General features: G+C 37.3%; 1 protein-coding gene across 1 annotated transcript in view; it reads right to left on the bottom strand.

Annotated features, from left to right (window-relative positions):
• Positions 1–3,765: 3,765 nt before the first annotated feature.
• The window catches only part of LOC115215900 (thioredoxin domain-containing protein 16-like), a 117,360-nt gene continuing 96,227 nt past the window's right edge, over positions 3,766–24,898 (bottom strand). The window contains exons 26-31 of the mRNA XM_036509237.1: positions 24,401–24,536; positions 21,851–22,026; positions 14,834–15,079; positions 9,923–10,087; positions 8,304–8,551; positions 3,766–4,020 (exon numbers count right to left, since the gene is read on the bottom strand). Coding sequence (XP_036365130.1) covers positions 3,940–4,020; positions 8,304–8,551; positions 9,923–10,087; positions 14,834–15,079; positions 21,851–22,026; positions 24,401–24,536 — 1,052 coding nt within the window. The 3' untranslated portion in view covers positions 3,766–3,939. The remainder of the gene's footprint in view (positions 4,021–8,303; positions 8,552–9,922; positions 10,088–14,833; positions 15,080–21,850; positions 22,027–24,400; positions 24,537–24,898) is intronic.

Genomic DNA, 24,898 nt, shown 5'->3' with positions numbered 1-24,898 from the left:
AAACACAGAGGTGACAAACAAGGAGAGACATAGGTATTAAGTCGATTACATCGACCCCAGTGCGTAACTGGTACTTATTTAATCGACCCCTAAAGGATGAAAGGCAAAGTCGACCTTGGCAGGATTTGAACTCAGAATGTAACGCAGACACAATACCGCTAAGCATTTCGCCCGGCATGCTAACATTTCTACCAGCTCGCTGCCTTTTGGGAATGATAACCATTTAGAATGGGGAATGATAACAAGGGGAATGATAACCATTTAGATGCTTATACAGACACAATTTTGAAATTTCCCCTTAGTTCCCATAAATGCAAATAAAACCTTCATGAAGAAGGAAAGGAAGCCTTACTAACGCTGAAGAACGACAATTCAATCATCCTAAAAGAAGTCGATATGGGGGGGGGGGATAGTAATCATGGACAAGGACTGTTATAAAGATAAAATATTGGAAATGTTAACAAAGCAAACCTACAGCAAGGAAGAACCAAGACACTCAGGAAAAAGAATAATGAATAAAATCAGAAAACTAATCAATGAATTCCAAGATTCCTTCACAGACAAGGAGAAAGATTATATAAGGAACTCTGTAATCAAAGAGAGCAATTTCTACGGATTGCCCCAAAATCTGCAAAAGCTCCGAAATACAGAGAGCTATAAATGAACAGAGGGGCTAATACATAAAAATACTAAGACCTACGGACCTCAAACTGAGTCATCTTTTGGATATACTCCTAAAAACTTTATGCCCATTAAAACCCAGCTATGTATAGGATGGTATAGAATTCCTCCAGCACATTCCACTTACTGTCCCAGAAGGTACCAAATGAGTTTTGATGTCACCAATCTTTTATACCAATATACCTCACACTTTGATCCTAGAAGCAGTCAAACACTGGGCAGAGAAACATAGAGGATGGATAAAGGAATGCTTCAAAACTGACTTCATCACTAAGGCCACACACCTAGTACTACAAGAAAACACTGTTAGATTCGATAATAAAACATATCGACAGATAAAGGGCATGGCTATGGGGATGCGGTTTGCACCATCATATGCTAACCTAGTCATGAGATACTTGGAAGAGAGCTTTTACTCATGATTGCAAGAAATGCTTCCTGGGTGACTGCTTCACCTTTTGGAGCAAAATCAGATGAGGACCTACAAATATTTAATAATATACTCAACACAATTCACCCATCCATCAAATTCACGATAGAATCCAGGTGCAATGAATATCCACGTAAAAATACACAACTCCACAGTCACAACAGACATATTTTACAAGAAAACCGACACACACCAATATTTGAATTTCTACTCTTGCAATCCCTCACACATCAAAAGGAATATCCCATGGCAAGATGTATCTGCACTGATTGACCCCAAAATCCACCAAATCTGACTCAACAAATTCAAGGGTTTCCTAACAAAACAGAAATGCCCCTTAGAATTAATAAATGATGGAATTAAAAAGGTAAAGAAGCTGAACACCACACAACCAAGGACATCAAAGGAAAAAAGTAATGAACACACGATTCCATTTATCAATATGCACAATCCTGAAGGGCAAAAATCTTTCACACAATAAAATCAAACCTACCTATATTCCAAAAAGCCCCAAAATGAAAAATCTGATTAATAAAACCCCCTTATGAAACAGTAGATGCCAACCAAAAAATCTCAAAATACACCACACATGTGAAAAATTCACATCAGAGAATGAATCAGAATTTTCCATAAAAGAATGTGGAGATAACAGATGTGGAACATGCACCGACAACAACTTCAAGTATTTAGAAAGTGGTTTCCACATAAAATTCAAGAATGAAACAAACATTTCCCACTACCTATGTGCAAGAATCCATAGACAACAGATCCGACAAGAGGAATTGTGCAAGATTCCACTGAGAAATTATCTAGAAATGTGTGGTGAAGGAAAGCACAAAATCTTTCTGTTTTACAAATGGTCAAGAGATGACCCAAAGTTCTGAAAAGCAATGGTGCTACACTCTCCAAAATTAAATGTTTGAAAGAGAACAGAGGAACGACATTCTGTCAAAAAGATTGGAAAGAGAAATAGAGACAGTATGCATGAACCCCAATTCAAATGAAACAGACTATGAACATTCGATGGTTAGCTCATGGAGGCACATGGCCTAGTGGTTAGAGCAGCGGACTTGCGGTCGAGGGATCGTGGGTTCAAATATCAGACAGGGCGATGCGTGTCTGTTTATGAGTGAAACACCTAAGCTCCATGTGGCTCCAGCAGAAGGTAATGGCGGGACTTCTGTAGTCTCTTTCGCTACAACTTTCTCTCACTCTTTCCTCCTGCATCTTGCAGCTCACCTGTGATAGGCCGGTGTCCCATCCAGGTGGGGAACCTATATGTCAAAGAAACTGGGAAACCGGCCCTTATGAGCCAGGCATGGCTTGAGAAGGAACAAATAATATAAAAACAACATGGTTAGCTCACTCAGACACTGTTCCCAGCTAATATGACCAAGGAGAAATAATCCTTTCTACTATAGGCACAAGGCCGGAAATTTTGGCAGGAAGAGACCAGACGATTACATCGACCCCAGTGCATAATTTATCAACCCTGAAAGGATGAAAGACAAAGTCGACCTTGGCGGAATTTGAACTCAGAACATAGCAACAGATGAAATGTCGCTAAGCATTATTGATATGGATTCTTTAAGTTTCATATCAATGTCTTGCATAGAGGGACTTTGGGGCCAATTTTGCTGGATAATCGGTTTTTCAGTCAGACTTGTAGATGTTCAGACTGGACAGAGTTTAGGTGCCATCTGTATGGAATACATCATTAATTGGCTTTGGACCATACATCGTCAGTTCTACCATGTTGTGGTCTGAGAAGATTGTCAGTGTTATCTTCCCTTTATATATACAGATACGGCAGACAGACAGACAGATCGATAGATAGATAGACAGACAGATAGATGGATAGACAGAGAGACAGACAGACAGACAGACAGATAGATAGATAGATAGATAGATAGATAGATAGATAGATAGATAGATAGATAGATAGACAGATAGACAGATAGACAGATCGATAGATAGATAGATAGATAGATAGATAGATAGATAGATAGATAGATAGATAGATAGATAGATAGATAGATAGATAGACAGATAGACAGACAGACAGATCGATAGATAGATAGATAAATAGATGGATAGATAGATAGACAGACAGACAGGTAGATAGATAGATAGATAGATAGACAGACAGACAGACAGACAGACAGACAGACAGACAGACAGATAGATAGACAGACAGACAGACAGACAGATAGATAGATAGATAGATAGATAGATAGATAGATAGATAGATAGATAGATAGATATATAGATAGATAGATAGATAGATAGATAGATAGATAGATAGATAGATAGATAGATAGAAATGAGAAAAATATTTTATCATATTGTATTACTGATAATGCTACAAAGGAAGTTTATTAAAAGTTGTAATTTTACAAAAGTAATGAAAATAGGAATTTTGATATTTAAGTAATTTTTTTTAAAATTTCGTTTCAACTTTAAGATTAAAGACAACTCTGTTTTGTGGAGGATTTTACATAAAACATTCATTGCTAAAACTATTTTAATAGACAAAATATGCAAATAAAACAACAAAACATGGAATGGGGTTTAGGTTTATTACAACAAAAATAAGAATGGATATGTGTGTGTGTGTGTGTGTGTGTGTGTGTGTGTGTGTGTGTGTGCGCGCGTGTGTGTGTGTGTGTGTGTGCATTGTGTGTTTGTGTGTGCAGGTGTAGCTAGATGTATACATACTGAATGACCTAAACACGTACAACAAACAGAAACAAATGTTAAAGGTTTTTCAGTTTTTGAGGTAAAGGTGTGTTCTGGTGATTTTGAAGAATTTGTACCAAGACAGTTTGTCAGCATTTCGCATCAAGCACCATCACATCATCGATAGCAATGTCACTCTGCACTGAACCAACGGTGCTTTCAAATTCAATCTGTGGAGAAATAAATTAAAGAATTTAATAAGCAACCAAACATTTTGAGTTTCAGGTGAGGGTGTTGGGTTAGCAAAACATTTTAGCCCAGTCACATTCCACTACTTAAACCCAATATTTTTTCATATTTTATGTCACAACATTTTTGATATAAATTTTTGTTGCATGGGAGCAAAACTATGAAATTCTTCATGCTTTCTTCTGTCATTGAAGCTAAGATAAGTATATTTTGCTTTTAAATTAAAAGTTATTTAGATCTAAACTTGATTGGTGGTGTTACTACAAATTTTGATGTAAGCTTTTTTTTCTACTGGACCAAATCTCAATTCTTTTTATGCCAAAATTTAGCTAGGGACCAGTCCTCTGCAAAAATGTTAACAGTTTTCAATTTGGTTAAGAACTGAATTAACGACAAAGTTCTGAAGATGCTGCTTGTGAGTAAATTACGGCCTTAACAATATTATTCGACTCCGTTAGTAGTTGAATGATATATATATATCACCCATGCTAGCATGGAAGATGGACATTAAACAATGATGATGATGATGATGATGATATATATGGCGTTAGGAAGGGCATCCAGCTGTAGAAACTCTGCCAGATCAAGATTGGAGCCTGGTGCAGCCATCTGGTTCACCAGCCCTCAGTCAAAATCGTCCAGCCCATGCTAGCATAAAAGCGGACGTTACGTTCTGAGTTCAAATTCCACCCAGGTCAACTTTGCCTTTTATCTTTTCGGGGTCGATAAATTAAGTACCAGTTTCCGCACTGGGGTCGATGTAATCGACTTAATCCGTGTGTCTGTCCTTGTTTGTCCCCTCTGTGGGTAGTAAAGAAATAGATGATGATGATGATGATGATGATGATGATGATGATGAAAACATAGATAAATAAGGATAAGATCATTAATTTTAATATCGATCTGGTGCTGTATGAACATTTAATGTGGTTTCAGAGTCAGGTTTTGGCTGCTATTTCCAGCGTGGCGGTATCTCTTAGATACCCTAAATTATAATTTTATGTATATATATACATAACATAGATAAATTAAGAAACAGAGTCAAATGCAGGTGTTATTCAAATCATTAATACTTGCAACATATGTTTCGAAAAAAGCATTGATATTATTCCGGAAGGAATAAAAATAATGTAAAACAATGCAATCACCTCGTCAGGGAAAAAAAGGAACAAAACACATCAATAAGCTGTTATAAGTGAATGTGATTACTGCGTACGTAAGTGTATGATGTAAGTAGAACGCTAGGAAGTTATGTTTTAAAAACCCATTTATAGATTTAATGTCAAAGGTAATTTAGCGAAAGAGAAGGAGGAGAAAGAAAGGAATTAAAAGAAAATTAAGAGTGGAAAAATATAGTGTGATAGATGAATGTGAATAAAGTTTAAAAGTGTGGAAATAGATATATGTAGTGGAAATGAAATGTAAGAAGACAGTTAAAGGTCGAATTTTATAGATTAGTGGAAATGACTTATAGGAACTAAAGGTTTGGTTTTGCCAATGTTTGCAATGATAAACGTATTCTTTAAACGTGTTTACAAGAGAATTCTTCAAGAAAAGGATGAAAAATTGCTCTTCATTACAGAGCAGACAAAAAGATTTACCTTTGTCGTATAGGAAGGATCTAGATAGAATTTTCCATTCCAAACCGTATTGTTTATTATGTTCCTTTAGAGACCAAACTAATTTACTAAGCCAAATATTGTTGCATTTATTGATATGTCTACATGTAGAGTAATGGTTAGATATTCTTTTTGACAACTGAGATGAAGAGCTACCAATATATAAAAACTGGAAGTAATTTTACATTGATAAACAGAGTTTCTAGTCTTAGAATTAAAGGCTAAAGAAATGAATTCAATTTGAATTTATATCAGAAATATTAATATTGTTGTTATTATCGTTCAAAGAATGGTTAGTGTTAATGATATCACTGTTATTATTTTCATTAAGTGGTTTTGTATTTAATAACTTATGGTTATGCGAAAAAATTATTTGTGAAAGGGTTTTGGTGTTTGAAAAACCTATCCTAATTTGGTGTGAATTGATAATGGAATGGTATCTGGAATTTTTTGGAAAATTCTTATCTACAGCTTCACAAAACTGATAAGGGAGGTTGGATTTCATCAGCTTATCAAATTGAATAATCAACCAAATTGTTTTACTACAACCCACCTTGTTATTTGGGTAATTATCTTTAAAAGTCATAAACTTATTTTATTATGTATAAAGGGAAACAAAGAACAGTTACTTCCCTTACATTGCAAAATTACATTTTTCAATTTATTGTTATTATTTCAACTAAAATTTATATTGTTATTACCATTATGATGTGTTTTCATGTCCTGATAAATAGAGGCAGAATAAATGTCAATAGGGTCGATATATGTGATTTTTTCTTTATAGCCTGCTTTAAGTAAAGCACAGTTATAAAATTTGGCTTTATCGTTAAAGATATCAACATTTAGAGATAATCTAGAAAGTGGAAATTTCTAAGATTCTTGTAAGAGTCTTCAGTTGATTACTGAAAGAGTTAATCTATTTTAAATTAGTTGAGGGTTTGTGGTATGGGAAATATGAATCATTATATAAGTTAAGGGTAATATCCAAAAAGTTGGCTTTAGTTATATCATCGTCAAAAACAATGCTTAAGCCCATGATTTGGAAAATTTAAGGAAGCTATTTGTAACCCTTTGTAATTTTTGGTTAGAAGCATTTTGAAGGTAGAGTAGACAATCATCACGATACAGACCTCCATTGATGTTTGGGAATTGGTCAACCATCTCATAAAGGGTATACATACCAAATCAACCAGTTGTGCTGAGCCAGAATTTCCCATCATAATATCAAAACTATCAGGCGTGTATTTACAGACCCATAGCTTATTTTCAAATTTAATATTTTCCAACTCTTAATTTTCTGTTAATTCCTTTCTTTCTCCTCCTTCTCTTTCGCTAAATTACCTTTGACATTAAATCTATAAATGTTTTTTTAAAACATAACTTGCTAGCATTCTTCTTACATCATACACTTACGTACGCAGTAATCACATTCGGTTAAAACAGCTTATTGATGTGTTTTTTTGGTTTTTTCCCTGACGAGGTGATTGCATTGTTTTACATTATTTTTATTCCTTCTGAAATAATCTCAATGCTTTTTTCAAAACATATGTTGTAGGTATAAATGATTTGAATAACAACTGCATTTGATTCCATTTCTTAATTAATCGTGTTATAGAAAAATATTTCACTTTAGCCTGGAATTTCCGCCTTTATGAGTAGGCTGTAATATCCTTGGCATTTATGTCAATTTTTGCTACCCTGGTAACTATTTATTTATTTTTCCCTTGTTATTTGTACTCACTGAAAATATACATACATTTATATATACATATATATATATATATATATATATATATATATATATATATATATATATATATATATATATATATGTGTGTTATGCTTATATATACATACATACTCATGCATGCAAACATGCACACACACACACACACACACACACACACTCACACACACACATACACACACATACATACACACACACATGCAGTTTTCGTCTACCAAATCCACTCATAAGGCTTTGGTCGGCCTCAGGCTATAGTAGAAGACACTTGCCCAAGATGCCATGCAGTGGGACTGAACCCGGAACCATGTGGTTGGGAAGCAAGCTACTTACCACACAGCCACTCCTGCACCTATATGTGTATATGTATATATATATATATATATATATATATATATATATATATATATATATATATATATATATATATATATATATATATATATATATATAGTAGTAGTAGTAACAGAAAAGAGAAATTTCAGTTGTCCCCACGTGGTGGATTGTAATGTATATAAGAAAAATAAAAACAGAAAATACGCACACTTACATGGTTATAGTATCATTTTTAATGTATCGACCGGTTTCGCAATCGCTATTCATGATACAATGTTTAATTTATATGAAAATATTTTTTCTTAAGAAGAAAATGGGTCCATGTTGTTTATAATGAGATTTATTTTTCTTATATATATATATATATATATATATATATATATATATATATATATGTATATATATATGCATGTATGTATATATGTATATATGCATGTATGTATATACGTATGTATGCATGTATATATGTATATATGCATATATGTATATACGTATGTATGCATGTATATATGTATACATGTGTGTGAGTGTGTGTATGTACGTAACTTGAGGAATAGTAACTTACTTTTGTGTCCTCAGTAGCAGTAAAAGAGATTCTCCCATTGATCCATTTGTTTCCTTGGTTCCCAGATTTTGTAAACAGTTTTGTCAGTGTTTTGCCCTTCACTAATTCGTTGACAGAAAGCGAGCCCATGTTGTGGCCATACATGTGGTACCAGAATGACAAACAGTGAACGCCTGCCTTTAGAGTTGGCGTCCTGATTTTCGCAACAGACCCAGCATTTGATGAAGCTTCGGAATACAGGAAGTAACCTAGCAAGATAGAGAGGCGAGAAGAATTTACAAGATGTGCACGTGTGTGTGTGTGTGTGTGTGTGTGAGTGTTTGTGTGTGTGTGTGTGCGTGTATGTGTGAGTGTGCGCATGTGAGTGTGCGTGTGTGAGTCTTTGTGTGTGAATGTGTGTGTGTGTGAGTGTATGTGAGTGTGTGTGAGCGTGTGTGTGTGAGTCTGTGTGTGTGTGTGTGAGTCTGAGTGTGTGTGATGTGTGTGTGTATGTGAGGGTGTGTGTGTGTGAGTGTGTGTGTGTGTGTGTGTGAGTGCGTGAGCGTGTGTGTATGTGAGGGTGTGTGAGTGTGTGTGTGTGCATGAGTGTGTGTGTGAGTGTGTGTGTGTGAGTGTGTGTGAGTGTGTGTGTGTGAGTGTGTGTGTGTGAGTGTGTGTGTGTGAGTGTGTGTGTGTGAGTGTGTGTGTGTGAGTGTGTGTGAGTGTGTGTGTGTGCGCAAAGTAAAGGTGATAAGGGAAATGGGGAACGCTTCTAAACAAAGCAGAGATAAAGGCCCATCTTCAGATGGATATGAATTAATCTGTGCCCATCCAGTTATGCAAAAATGGCAGGACTTATGGAGATACACATTCCATTGGCTGTATCCTTCTGAAGATAGGCCTTTGTGTTCTCACTTTTGTTAGAAACTCTCTTCATTCAGTGCCAGCGGCACATAAAATGGCACCATTCGAGTGTGATCATTACCAGCGTTGCCTTACTGGCACTTGCACCCGTGCTAGTAGGGTGCCAAGAGCACCATCTGAGTGTGATCGTTGCCAGAGCTGCCAACCGGCTTCCGTGCCGGTGGCACATAAAATGGCACCATTCGAGTGTGATCATTACCAGCGTTGCCCTACTGGCACTTGCACCCGTACTAGTAGGGTGCCAAGAGCACCACCCAAGCGTGATCATTGCCAGAGCAGCCAACTGGTTTCCGTGCCGGTGGCACGTAGAAGGGCACCATATGAGCGGGATCGTTACCAACATTGCCTTACTGGCACTTGTGCTGGTGTCATGTGTAAAAAGATTAGAGCAAGGTCGTTGCCAGTACCGCCTGACTGCCCCATGCTGGTGGCACATAAAAAGCACCCACTACACTCTCGGAGTGGTTGGCGTTAGGAAGGGCATCCAGCTGTAGAAACTCTGCCAAATCAAGATTGGAGCCTGGTGCAGCCTTCTGGTTCGCCAGCCCTCAGTCAAAATCGTCCAACCCATGCTAGCATGGAAAGTGGACGTTAAACGATGATGATGATGATGATGATGATGAGTTCAGGATTCACACTGAATCTGATCTCTAAACACTTTGGTTCATTGTCCAACATTTAAATTCTATTGAAATAGTGAACTTCAATATTCTCACCTTCAAATGTTCCATACGTATGATCCCTGGAAGGTCCTGTCTTCCAAGTAAAGGTTTCCTCATTTTCTCTGATCCAAGTGTTATTTTTCACATTTGGACTAATTTCGCCATGGGTCCATCCACACAGATCACTATCAAAGGTACAGTTTGGGGTCACCAAACCAGCTGCCATCAATGGACATTGATGAAAAAGAAAGCAATTTTCAAATGAAATCTCATTACAATATATTTGTTAATGGAAATGTTTGTGAAACTCTCATCTCATTCTTGGTTGATATTTCCAGATGCCGCACATGGCCAACCTTTCAACAAATACTGATTCTGCTCCATATTCCTTCTTTCATAGAATAAATAATTTTACTTTTCTATTTTCTCCAAGGCCTTTTGAAGCTAGGACTTATTTTCATTCTTATCTTTATATATAAAAGAGAAGTTGTGTGTCTGTCTCCTACGATTTAGATTCCTAACTACTCCCACATTTTGCGGTGCAGTTTAACCAAAACCGGGTATCTTATAGTCGTGATTCATATTGAGCCCTTCTGGGTATTAGCGATTTTTTTAAAAAAAATTGACCATCATCTTTTTCCATTTTAATGCATTTTTTTTGCTATTATATAAGGAAAGTAACTCTCTAAAAATGTCTACGATGAGTCAACGATTTAAAAAAAATTTACCATCATTTTTTTCCCATTTTTAATGCATTTTTTTGCTATTTTTTGGCTATAACTCTCTAAAAATGCTTATATAGTTATTTCCCTTACAAACCCAAGCAATACCGGGTGATACTGCTAGTTATTAATAAAATTTAAAGAAATTATTATTATTATTATTATTATTATTATTATTATTATTATTATTATTATTATTATCATTATCATTATTATTATTATTATTGTCATTGCACAGCTTCTAATGCTGGAGATGTACTATGGTGCCAGCAGTTCACTACCAGTGAACTAAAGTAACACCTAATTTTTCAAGCACCTTCCAGAGTATTCGAGCAGTTCCAAGCAGTGCTGTTTTCTGCAAGTGCTCCACCTTTATTGCAGCCCCTGTTTGTTCCACATACTTCTTGAGATTTTTACTCACTGTTCCCAGGGCTCCGACAATTATTGGTACTACTGCTACCTTTTTCATCGACCACAACTGCTTAACTTCCCAAGCTAACCTGTCATATATCTCAACTTTTCATTCTTCCTTATTGCATACCTTGTTGTCAGCTGGGCATTCTATATCTATGATCCAGTATAGTTTGTTTTCTTTCTGAATTAAGACTATGTCCGGCTTCCTATTCTCTATCTTATGGTTGTACTGAATCATAAAATCCCACAGGATCTTTGCATTATCAGTTTTGATGATACCTTCGGGTTTGTAGTAATACCAATTTTTTTCTTAGTCAAATCCATACTTGTTGCAAAGTGTCCAATGGACGAGCCTTGCTGTATTGTTGTGGCATTTCTTATATTCCTTCTGGGCTAGTGGTGTACATTGGCTGGTAATATGACATACGGTTTCACAGTTTTGTCCTCAGATTCTACACTTATCATTTTCTGCTGTGTTGTCTATTCTGTATTTTATGTAGTTTGTTCTTGGGCAGCACAGACTAGAGCCTCTGTTTCCGGTTTTAAATCACTTTTAGTCATCCACAGCCATCTTTTTCCTCTGTCTGTCGTATCTTCAACATCCCTATGAATTTGACCATGCATTCTTTTCTTTGCTCACCTATTTTCAGTTTCATTCATTCTCAAGTGCTTGTACAGTGCTTTATCCTTGCAATCTTTCATCCTACACAAGCCTGACCTTCTTACTTCTAATAATAGTGGTTCTGTGGCATTTTTACATACCATGCTATGTTTGAATAATTCACCTCTGGAAACATATTCAAACCCCAAAGAATCCCTCTCAACACATGGCTATGATGCTCCCCCACTACTTCTGCTCGTGATCAGAGATGCACATATCATCAGCCACTAAGGGACATGCTCAACTGGTTAAGGTCCAACAACTGACAAGCAAATCTGTGGTATTGAGCAGAATATTTGCTGTAGCCCATCTTTTATACCAAGACAGAACAATGTACATGATAATACTTCCAATCAGTTAAGATCAGAAGCCATGAGAGCCACTGCCTGGTACTGCATCAGGGCATTTATTATTATTTTTATGATTATTATTATTATTATTATTATTATTATTATTATTATTATTATCATTATTATTTTTTTTTTTCTTCTTTCAAATTTGCTTCCATTTCTTGCCGAGTGTCTTCCCGACTCCTAGGGCAAAGAAACTCATAGTATACATTGGTAGGCCATTAAACCAAACTCAGTAGTTCGTTCATTTTTTTTTTTTTTTTAAAGTTAAATTAAAATACATGAGCAGCAACAGTTCTCACATCGACAATGCTCTTCTCAATACGTGTGATGTACCAGTTAAGACAATCTTTTTAAGACAATTATTATTATTATTATTATTATTATTATTATTATTATTATTATTATTATTACCTTTCTTTTCTTCTTTCAAATTTGCTTCCATTTCTTGCCGAGTGTCTTCCCGACTCTTAGGGCAAAGAAACTCATAGTATACATTGGTAGGCCATTAAACTAAACTCAATAGTTCGTTCATTTTTTTTTTTTTAAAGTTAAATTAAATTACATGGGTCGTAATAATTCTCACATCGACAATGCTCTTCTCAATACATGTGATGTACCAGTTAAGATAATCTTTTGCACTTCTTGCAGGGATGGTAAGCCAGGGATCATTCTCATATAATTTTCGGTTCCCTTCTTGATCATTCCTAGTGCTCCTACAATCACTGGTATTGTAACCGCCTTGAGATGCCACATTTTCTCAATTTCAATGAGTAGGTCTTTATATTTTCTGAGCTTGTCAAACTCTTTCGCTGAGATATTATGATCACAGGGGATGCTCATGTCGATCATAAGCAAACTTTATTGTTTTGGTCTTTCACAACAATATCTGGTTTATTGGCCTTGATGGTTCGGTCTGTATGTACTGGAAAGTCCCACAGAATGGTTACATTTTCTCCTTCAGTTACAGCCTCAGGGTGGTGATTATACCACTTGTCGGCAGTTTTGATATTGTAATGCCGACTTATTAGCCAGTGGAGATATTGGCCAACTCTGTCATGTCTTAATTTATACTCCATTGGTGCTAAGACTTTACATCCAGAGATTAGGTGGTCCACTGTTTCAATCATGTCATTGCAGAATCGGCATTTTGGGTCTGCTCCATTTTTCATCACATTGGCCTGGTAGTTCCGGGTTAATAGGCTTTGATCTTGAGCAGCCAGGATGAAACCTCGCTCTCTGCTTTTAGCCCTGAGCTCCGTAGCCACTGATGGTTTTGCTTCTGGTCAACATCAGCTTGTTTGCTGCGGGTCACATATTTGCCGTGCAGAGGTTTCTCCTCCCACCTATCAGCCAATTGCTCGTGCGCTTTTTTCATTGCCATCATTTTCACCTTCTTTGCAACAATAGTTGCCGTACTCCCCTCGGGTTGTTCAGTTTGGGTATCCTGCACGAGATCAATAGCAAATTTTTTGCTTTCCTTTATGATAGAATGAAGCTTCTTTCGTCTCTCGTGATTTTCCACGAGCTTTAGCATCCAGTCATTCGATATTTCGAGATATTTGGCCAGTCCAATTGTGGTTGTTTTGTAAGCTAGTTCAAATTGGATCAGCCTCGACCTCCTTGGGCTCTGGGAGGTAAAGGCGATCTACGTCGCCTTTGGGTGGTGCATCCTATTACAACTCAGCAGCTTGCGTATTTTTCTATCTATATTCTTTACTTCACTCATATTCCAGTTCAACACATTGTAGCTATAAGTAACAACTGGAACTGCTAAGGAATTTATAGCTAACACCTTGTTACATGCATTTAGTTCAGATTTCAGGACTGCACGAACTCTCCTATAACATTCCTTCCTGATTTTCTCTTTCATGCTTGCATGCTGAATACCAAGCCTTCATTTATCCCTAAATATTTGTATGTTTGTTCTTGCTCAAGCTCTCTTATGACTGTGTCAACATCTAACACGACTGAATTTGTGGTCTTCACTTTCCCTTTCTGGAAAGTGGCCTTGGCACACTTCTCAAGTCCAAACTCCATCCCGATGTCATCGCTGAATGCTTTCACGGTGCGCAATAGGCCTTCAAGTTCATTTATTATTATTATTATTATTATTATTATTATTATTATTATTATTATTATCATTATTATTATTATTATTATTATTATTACTATTATTATGATTATGATTAATTGAAGGTGATGAGCCGGCAGAATCGTTAGCACACCAGGCAAAATGTTTAGCAGTATTTCATCCGTCTTTACGTTCTGAGTTCAAATTCCGCTGAGGTTGACTTTGCCTTTCATCTTTTCGGGGTCAATAAAATAAATACCAGTTGAGTACTGGGGTCAATGTAATCAATGTGTTCATATAAGATTTTTAGGAAAATGGACAAAGCAAAGTACATGTTGTCCTCAATTCTGTGGATCTGACTACATGTTTCTAATGAGTTAAGACTTTTTGACAGGGACCCACTTTCTGGAACCTGAAGGTAGCAGTTATAGGGTTATACAGTGAACCCTACAGGGAATGGTTCAAAAAGGAAAATTAGAATGGAATCAGTAAAAAAATTATAAGGAAATGGTAATAGAAAGCCTTTGAGAAGTGAGGAGGAATGAATAACTAATTTAGAAAAGGTCGTTAGAGGAGGAATATCAATGCTGTATTATTAGTAGCAAGAATGATGCTGGAACACCTTTTCATCCTAATTAAATCCTTCTATTGAACCTACCCCCTTCACATCCACCCTACACCTCCCTGCTACCCAGTCTCTTCCACAAACTCTCTTTAAAGAATTACTAGGATAAATCCTTTTACCTGGTTGGCGGACAACTATCTTCCGTTCTGGACATCCGTACAATTTTTGAACTCGAAGAATGTCTAACTGACTCATACCAATGCGTTGACCAATTGTTACACCTTCCTTGAGAGATTCAACTGTTTGTATACTTCGGTCTATAGCAAATTCATATGGATTGTAATGCATGATTGAATTGTAATCGTATGGAAGCCCCTGAGTGCTAACAATTGGTGGATACAATTTTAAGAAATTGCTTTTGGCCTCTGAAACAAACAAAAGGAAAATAATTCCATTGTACAAATGAATTGTAATTGAAGATCAGGAAAGATAATTAATTATAAAAATATATTTATATTGGCTGAGAAGTTAATCAGGGTGGGATGAGTTATGAAGAGGAATTATGAAGAGTTATGAAATATGAGTTATGAAGAGGAATTATGAAGAGTTATGAAATATGAGTTATGAAGAGTTATGAAATATGAGTTATGAAGAGTTATGAAATATGAGTTATGAAGAGGAATTATGAAGAGTTATGAAATATGAGTTATGAAGAGGAATTATGAAGAGTTATGAAATATGAGTTACTAGCAGCATAGCCCGGCGTTGCCCGGGTATGTAAGAGCCCCTAGTAGGCAATGACTAATCCCAATCTAGTTCTTTCCCTCTAGGGAACGAAGGTGCATGTGTAGGTTGCAATGTCTTCTCTTCACTCGAATACTTCTGTGTATACGGTGTTCCTAGCTGTCCCTTTGGGCGAAAACATGAAAACATCATTGTGCCTCCCAACACGTGAACAGCCCATGTAGAGTTGACCGTGGGCGAAGCACTGTTCACCCAACTGTAACCCAGCGACTTATAGCGTTTGGCCTTGGGATGTATTGATGGACATTGCGAAGCAGAGTTTAACAGGAAACTGAGAACGCCTGAAGTGGATTGGTAGGTCAACGCCCGACGGTTGAAGGTGCATGCGTGGAATGAAGATGTCCTCTCCCTTCCCACAACGGGTAAGTATTGTGGCCATCATTAAATGTGGTGGCAAATGTTTCACAACCAGACGTGTGCCGTTGCACTGTTTAGGTGGAACCAAATTCCTGATGAGCATAATGGGCGCACCGACTTTTAACTTCAGGATGTGTGGCGGCAGGCCTGGCGGTTCAAGTGAATTCAGGAATTCAACAAGATAATCGGCAAGCTCGTCAGGGTCTGCTGTCCTATCAATAGATTTGTAGACGTGGACATTACCAGGAATAGCTTCAAGTAGCTGGATATTGATGGAGTTGAGAGTTAAAAAGGTCGAGTTGCGTCCCCTAGGCAGTCTATATCAGGAATAGCTTCAAGTATTTATTAGCTTCTGTATTTATTAATAAGGTGGGATTCCATGGTTATGTGCCGCACAACTCCATCCCAATTTTAGAATCTTTCCCCTCTACAAATTTAAAGACAATGCCACTCATACCCAGCGAATAACCATGGAATCCCACCTTATTAATAAATACAGACCACTTCTAAACAGATGCCTCTAACACGAACCCACAACAACACACTTACACCTGCACACACCCTACACACACCTTTACCCATATTAACACCATGACACACACAAATATATGGTTCCACACATACACATAATTGAATACGGGTGCAAAACATCCAACACTATTTTTTGGAAATGGCTTAAATATTGACTTCACACAAATACGTTGCTTCCCGATACAGGCACAAGGCCAGCAACTATAATATTGAAAATTGTACCCACACACATACACATATATACACGCGCGCGCGCGCCCCAACATACATATAAACACACACAACGGCGCTGCGCGCACACACATACATACATACAGCTCCTCCCTGTTCTAAACGAACTTACTTATCCAGTCAAGCGGAAATACACTCCCTAACTACGCGCTAAAAGCTATTTAAATATCCACATGACGTCTACTGACCAGCCTGAACAATAGAATTTTCAACAACACTATTTCGAAAATTCTAAACATTCACATGACCTCTTTATTATGGCCAATAAGAATTTTAGGCGGGACACTAGCCAAATTTTAACTTCTCTGAGCCTTTTTTCTTACCACACCCCACACCAACTTCCATTCAAACATTCACGTGACCCCCTTCATAATGACCCAATCAAAATTTTAGGCGCGAAACCAAGCAAATCCAAAACAACTCTGGAGCCTCTTTTTTTCACATATAAGAGACAGACTCTAATCTCTCTTTATATTTTGATAAGCATAACAAATGCGCAACCGGTAAAAAGAACTTTCACCTATTAAATTACTTAAATTAACTTCAATTATTTTCAGTATTTTCTTCATTTCCTTTTTTATATATATATATATATATATATATATATATAATATATACTCTCTCTTTTTACTTTTTTACATATTTCAGTCATTAGACTGCGTCCATACTGGAGCACCGCCTTTGTCGAACAATCGACCCCGGACTTATTCTTTGTAAGCCCAGTACTTATTCTATCGTCTCTTTGCCGAACCGCTAAGTGATGGGGACGTAAACACACCAGCATCGGTGTCAAGCATGCTAGGGAGACAAACACAGACACCAACACACACACACATACATATATATATATATACATATATACGACAGGCTTCTTTCAGTTTCCGTCTACCAAATCCACTCACAAGGCATGGTCGGCCCGGGCTATAGCAGAAGACACTTGCCCAAGATGCCACGCAGTGGACTGAACCCGCAACCATGTGGTTGGTTAGCAAGCTACTTACCACACAGCCACTCCTGTATATATATATATATATATATATATATATATATATATATATAATGTATGTATATATATATATATATATATATATATATATATATAATATATATATAATATATATATATATATGTATATATATATATTATATATATATATATAATATATATACATATATCTATATATATGTGTGTGTGTGTGTGTGTTGTGTGTGTGTGGCGTGTGTGTGTGTGCCAACATGGAAAGCAGACATTAAATGATGATGATAGATATGTTCCCACTCAGCTGTAAACGGATGAGCCTGCAGTGGACTGATCTTCTGACCAGGGGACAGCTCACCTAAGCCAGCAGACTGGCATCATTTGAAAGATAAAATGATGCAAAGCACATTGTAACCAGTGATGTGTAACAACATCTGATAGTCTGGTTAATCACACGATCACAAGATGTATGTATGTATGTATGTATGTATATATCTATCTATCTATATATATATATATATATATAGCCAGTACCGCATCGACTGGCCTCCGTGCTGTGGGCACGTAACAAACAACATCCGAGCGTGGCTGTCTGCCAGCCTCGTCTGGCACCTGTGTCGGTGGCACATAAGAAAACACCATCCGAGCGTGGCCATCTGCCAGCCTCGTCTGGCACCTGTGTCGGTGGCACATAAAAACACCATCCGAGCGTGGCCGTCTGCCAGCCTCGTCTGGCACCTGTGTCGGTGGCACATAAGAAAACACCATCCGAGCGTGGCCGTCTGCCAGCCTCGTCTGGCACCTGTGTCAGTGGCACATAAAAACACCATCCGAGCGTGGCCGTCTGCCAGCCTCGTCTGGCACCTGTGTCGGTGGCACATAAAATCACCCACTACACTCACGGAGTGGTTGGCATTAGGAAGGGCATCCAGCTGTAGAAACACTGCCAGATCTGACTGGCCTGGTGCAGCCTTCGAGCTTGCCAGACCCCAGTTGAACCATCCAACCCATGCTAGCATGGAGAACGGACGTTAAACGATGATGATGATGATGATGATGATGATGATATATATAAAAGTTAGAAAAACCACCTTTTATCAATTCAAAATAAACAGTTAAATTACACCATCTAGAAAATTACATATTTTCTAGATGGTGTAATTTAATCGTTCATTTTGAATTGATAAAATGTGGCTTTTTTCTAACTTTTATATATATATTGTATTTTGTGAAATTTGATTTAGTATTTCTAAATTGAATTTTTCCCTGTAAGTTAGGAATAATATTCCCTCAAATTATTATTATTATATATATATTATACACATATATATATATGATCCGGTTCTTGACTGAAGATTGAAGGCTTCGAATGTCCCATCCGTGTTTTTTGTATCGTCTTCTAAATGTTTTGCGCTCTCGTCCCAGTTTGTATTTTTTTTACATATATATATATATACATATATATGTATATATATATATATATATTATATGTATATATATATATATGTAATATATATATATATATATATAAATATATATATATATATATATAATATAGTCAGTGCTTTGTATATCCTAAAAAGTACACTCTAACTAAACGATAGAGCAGTAATGTTTTTAAAATAATAATAATAATTAAATTATTGTATACAGTGCTCAGGTACACCACAACTTGTCACAAGAGTGTATAAAGCGTATGCAGTAATATACAAATGTCTGGGAAGTGAACAATGTATGAGTCAGATACATGCTTGTGTGTGTATGGAGGGGAGAAAATCAGGTGTAGTGTTGGCGAATCTCAGGAAGCATGGAAGTTTTGATGCAGTGCTCCGACAACTAACAACTGATGCCGGCAGTTTGTTCCATGCTTCAGCAACTCTCAGCGTGAAAAAATGTTTCCAAAAGTCATGGGAGCTGTGCTGTTTTCTGGCTTTGTAAACGTGTTCACAGGTGTTAGACAGGTGGAGTTTGAAAAGCTGCTCAGAGTTATTGTTTGTAAGATGGTTAAAAATTTTATGGGTGTCTGCCAAGTCAGCTGCCAGACGTCGGAGTTTCAATGTATCCATGTTCAGGGAAGTAAGGCATTCAGAATATGGCAAATGCCTGATGGAGGGTATTCTTTTGGTTGCATGTCGTTGAACAGCTTCCAGACAATTGATATCCTGGGCAAGATAGGGGTTCCAGACCGGTGATGCAAATTCCAGGTGAGGTCTTACCATAGCTATATAAAGCCGGAGAGCAGCTCACAAAGGATTTGGTGAGTGATGCCAAGACACCCTCAGCCTTCTTGACAATTTTAGCGATATGTTTTGTCCAACGCAAATCACTGTCGATAATAACACCCAGTGTTGTGGAGGGAGTAGGTGGACACTGGGTTTCTCCTCCCAAAATGCATGGTGGTACATTTGTCCACAGCCAGCTTGAGTTGCCAGTCCATGATCCACTGCTGCATTGTGTCCAGGTCTGCTTGCAATAGAGGTCTATAGTGTACAGGATCTGACCTCTTTATTTCAAGGTACAGCTTGATATCATCTGCATATTTCAGCACTGTGGCATTCTTTAAGTTGGCATCTATGTCATTAACATATGCAACAAATAAAAGGGAGCCAAGAACAGATCCCTGTGGTACACCAGATGTCATCTCATAGGATGAAGAGTGCTGTCCTAGAACTGTGACAACCTCTTTTCGGCCGAAAATAAAGGACTTTAACCAGAGTTCATCTCTTACACCCAACGCAGAAAGCTTCACCATAAGTCTTTTGTGTGGCACAGAGTTAAAAGCCTTAGCAAAGTCCAGGTAAACAACATCCACCAAGGATCCATGATCAGTGATTTGGGTAATGTCGATGCAGTTAAGTCTATGTCTAGTCATAGAGTGAGCAATGGTTTCACACAAAGCCCTTAGCCTTATAGAAAACTCATCTGATTCCAATGGCCATGGGTATATAACCTCTCTTCAAACTGGAGGTAGAAAACCATTACAGTCAATTAATTTGTAAACAAAGAATAAATGTACACTGAGCTTTAAACAGGATGAGTTATCTCCCTTAAATTAGTCTTGTTGGCGAATCTTATGGACCTAAAGGGCAAACAGGACATCTCTGCCCTTAAGCTGTCTCCAGTCTGCAAGAACTTTTTCCAGCTCTAATTGACAAACAGAGAATCCCCTATTTCAAATGCTACCTGTTGCAGGTGTGGGATTCCCCGTTTGTCAATTACAAAGCATTTCCAGAACTTAGTGTCATGTGGTAGGCAGGTCTTCTCAAGAACCTCATATCACCAAACACTCTCTTAAACTATAGAACTTAAGTCTTGAGTTTAAGAGAGTGTCTGGGCTCAGTGAGGCTTTAAGGGCTAAGCGAGGCTTGCCTGTCCTGCTATGCAGAGCTTGCATCCTCCACTCCCACTTATATAGGACCTTGGCTTCTCTATGATCTTCTGTTTAATTTCGTATGGAGTTCCTTCATACTTAAAGTGCCACATGTGGATGGCCAAGGATGTGACATAACATTTTTCCAGAACCCTAAAAGAGTATCTGTGGTTGTACAGGCGCCACTTAAAAGTAGTTCCAGTCAATCTGATATATCTCCAAACTTGAGTGTTGGTTGTGTTCACGCCTCTGGTGTATGTTCTGAGTGCTCTGGGCCTGGAGTTGTTAACACTGCTGTTGCTGGGGCTGTCATCGGTGCTGTTACCAGGGGGAATGGGTTCTGGTGATATTGGTGTGCTTGCTGCAGTTGCAGTATTCATCCCTAGAAATAGTGCTGGTGATGCTGTTGCTAATGGTGTTGTGGCTGGTAGTACTGGGCATGGGATTGGTAACTCTGCTGGTGCCACTCATTTCCCCAGTTTCCCTGACAAGACTTGGGTTAACCCAAACCTATGGTAAAAGACACTTGAAACGGTGAGATTTTCAACACCCACTCACTGCATATTTACATAATAAATATTCCACATGACTGATGAATGCCCAATGTTTTCAAAGACAGCAACAAACCCAGAAGAGATACAATGATATGGGAAAATATTGGAGAGCAGCAAACGTCAAAGTTGAATTGATCAAACAAGGGAGACAACTCAAAACATATTTCTTATTAGGCCCCATCAGTGGAAATATAAACGTCAACAACAACAGCAGAAACAAATACAAAACTAATATATAGAAACATTTGTAATCAATTTCCTGAATCATAATTTTTAATTATTTTGAAAAAAATAATTAAAACACAGAAGAATTCTATTTTAGTTAGAATTCTTCTGCTGATTAAACGGTTGAGTGAAACATTAATTCTTACTTTCCTTTACATTAGTCATATTTATTTTCACATAATTATCTCGATCTGGTCGACTCTGTTCGTGATAAAATCCCAGTGTATGTAGCATCTCATGAGAAACAATTCCTCTCGATCGGCAGCCACGGCCGAGAGATATTCCTTGGGGTTTGCCTTTGTAACCAATATTACTGTGACACCTACAGAAGAAACATCAACATTGGATTATTACTAAGGGGATTCGTATATCTGTCTGTCTATGTGTCAACAAGGAGAATATATATATATATATATATATATATATATATATATATATATATATATATATTGGTAAAACGGTAAGATAACAAAAGAAAGAAAGAGACCTCAATATTATGTAAATAGAGGAAATTTATCTATACAATAATATGTTACATTACTCGATAGTCAAGATAAAACTCTGAGTTTCAGATGCCGAAGTGGAAATCCACAACACCATCTCTTCGGTTATCTGGCTATTTGAAAACGCTATGAAAAAATACCGTTATACAAAGGGAAATTACTGTGTTATAACTCTGCTTGCCTGCGTACTTATACATCGCTCGCATTTTTCGTCATAAAAATTATATAAAAATACATAAAAAATATATAAAAAATATATAAAAATATATAAAATCTTCTTGGGACATAACATAGAAAGCATGTTCTATCTGTTTTCTTTAGGGGACCAAAAACGTAACAGAAATTTAGTCACATGTAGGCATGATCCGAAAAGTTCTGTCCTTGTGTTTAGACATGTAGTAGGGTCTAAGCTGCTTTTCCAGATAAGCCATCTCTCCATGTCGCACAGACCGCACCTCCCGCTGCCGTTGGTAGAGGGCTTACATCTGGCCAAAATCTTCCAATGTATGTTATAATCGATACCTTTTTCTCTTAAAGACCAAATATGATTAGATAATTGTGTCGCTTTTCTTTTGTTCCAGTGCCTAAAGCTCAAAGTGTGGTTATTGAACCTGGCCTTGAAGTTACCCTCTATAAGGCCCACGTATTTCTTCGTCGAAACAGTGTCTTTAGTGGTTATAGAGTTTATGGTAGCTTCATATATGATGGACTTGGACATGCAAGCTCCATTTAGCTGGCACAATTCTTTATTCCTGCATGAACAGCTGTTTTCTTGTTGTGTTTTTTGTATGTTATGTTTGATTATGTTTTTAAAATTGGTAGTGGAACTAAAACTAATTTTTAAATTGTGTCTATTGAAGAGTTTCCTATAAGTATGGTTAACTGGAAAATGTCTATCTATCAGTGCTAGGAAATATTTACCTATATTGAAGGCCACCTCGTTACCTATATTGAAGGCCACTAAATGTAGGCTTATCAACCCAGCCAAGTCAGAACTTGGGATCATTAGTAAAGAAATTTTAGATAAAATAAATGCGACAGCTGTTGCTTTGTTTATGTCCCTGTAACTTAGCAAAAGTGACTGATAGAATATGTATTAGTCTTTAAAAATAATAAGAATTGGGGGTCAATTCTTTTGACTAAAAATTATAGAAGGTGGTGCTCCAGCATGGCCACAGACTAATGACTGAAAGAAATAAGAGATAAATTATATACTCTCATGCATACACATACATACACACACACACACACACACACAAAACACACACACACACACACACACACACACACACACACACACACACACACACACACACACATACACACACACATATACACACACACTTAGAAGATTGTTTGCTATGACCAGTCAGAGACTGACCATTAGTTTTGCACCTATGAATTTCTTAGCTGAACAGGTGACTCAGCAGTCTCAAATGGCCAGATGCACATAACCTCTCCACAACTGGGGGAAGGAACACGTCTCGGTCAATTAAGGTTGTAACCAAAAATTCCAGAACGAAAATTCTACTGGCAATAACTCTAGGAGGGGTGGGGGTTATTCCTTTTAGATTGGTTCCAATTGTGACTGCGTATAGATGATTGCTTTCGCCAGTCAGCACATAAAATAAGGACACACATAAATCATTGTGTGTGTGTGTCTGTGTGAGTGTGTGGGGAGGGGTCTGTGTATATTTATATGCATGTATGTGAATGCATATGTATACACACACACAAATAATAATTTTACATCCACTTTCCATGTTGGCATGGGTTAGATAAGTCGTCAGTTCTTAGAGTTATTACCCCTTAGATGAGTTGACCATCATGCCTAAGTTGGTCGTTCCATTTTTGCTATGACTTCACACACCCCAATCCACATTTCAGAATGTCTTGTGTACATACCATCAAAACAACAGCACCAGAGAAGCATATATTTCAACAGAATGTTGCAGAGTCTTAGACACACAGACAAACCACCCTTAACACCTGGCTGACATCACATATCACATGACCATTCTTTAACTCTATTTCCCATCAACAAAAGCATTGCAAATAATATCCAAATAGATAAATGCCTGAAACCATGGTATAGGCTTCAATACTCACCTGCATCAGTTTCATAACCCTTTATTGAAAACTTATTATTCTTCAAATAATCACTTGCATTCTTGAAACAGTCTGTAGCCTTACCCAAATCCTGTGCCAATATACACGTAGTTCTCTTCATCCGTTTGGTTCTTAAATTTTATACAGTCTTTACCATTAAGCCTCGTCATTTCCTGAATATGTTGTATTCCTTCCATTATGGTTTCCTTCTCATATTCTTCTGTAATTGTAAAAAGCAACATCATGGATTAAAATAACTTCAAACATTTGGACCAGAAAAGGAATACAAACAACATCATCTCTGCCATCAACATTTTTGTTGCAAGAAGAAGGTCCGTACCATTGACAATCCTTTTTTAGGGCCTCAAAAATTGCTGGGACGGAGAAAGTCATTCTCAAATCAAGCCCCTGACCAGAACAAACTATACTCTGCTGAAGGTTGGCAAGGACCAGGTACTGGCATTAAACTGGGTGACAACAGAGTGAACTCCCCGAAATGCACCCAAAGAACAGGTGATACACACCACACACACACACACACACACACACACACGTAAGTAGTGAGTACCGATCTCAAAATGT

Source organism: Octopus sinensis, linkage group LG1 (assembly GCF_006345805.1).
Source record: "Octopus sinensis linkage group LG1, ASM634580v1, whole genome shotgun sequence".
NCBI lineage: Eukaryota > Metazoa > Mollusca > Cephalopoda > Octopoda > Octopodidae > Octopus > Octopus sinensis.
The sequence above is the reverse complement of the archived record's forward strand: the minus strand, read 5'-3'. Positions and strand labels throughout refer to the sequence as shown.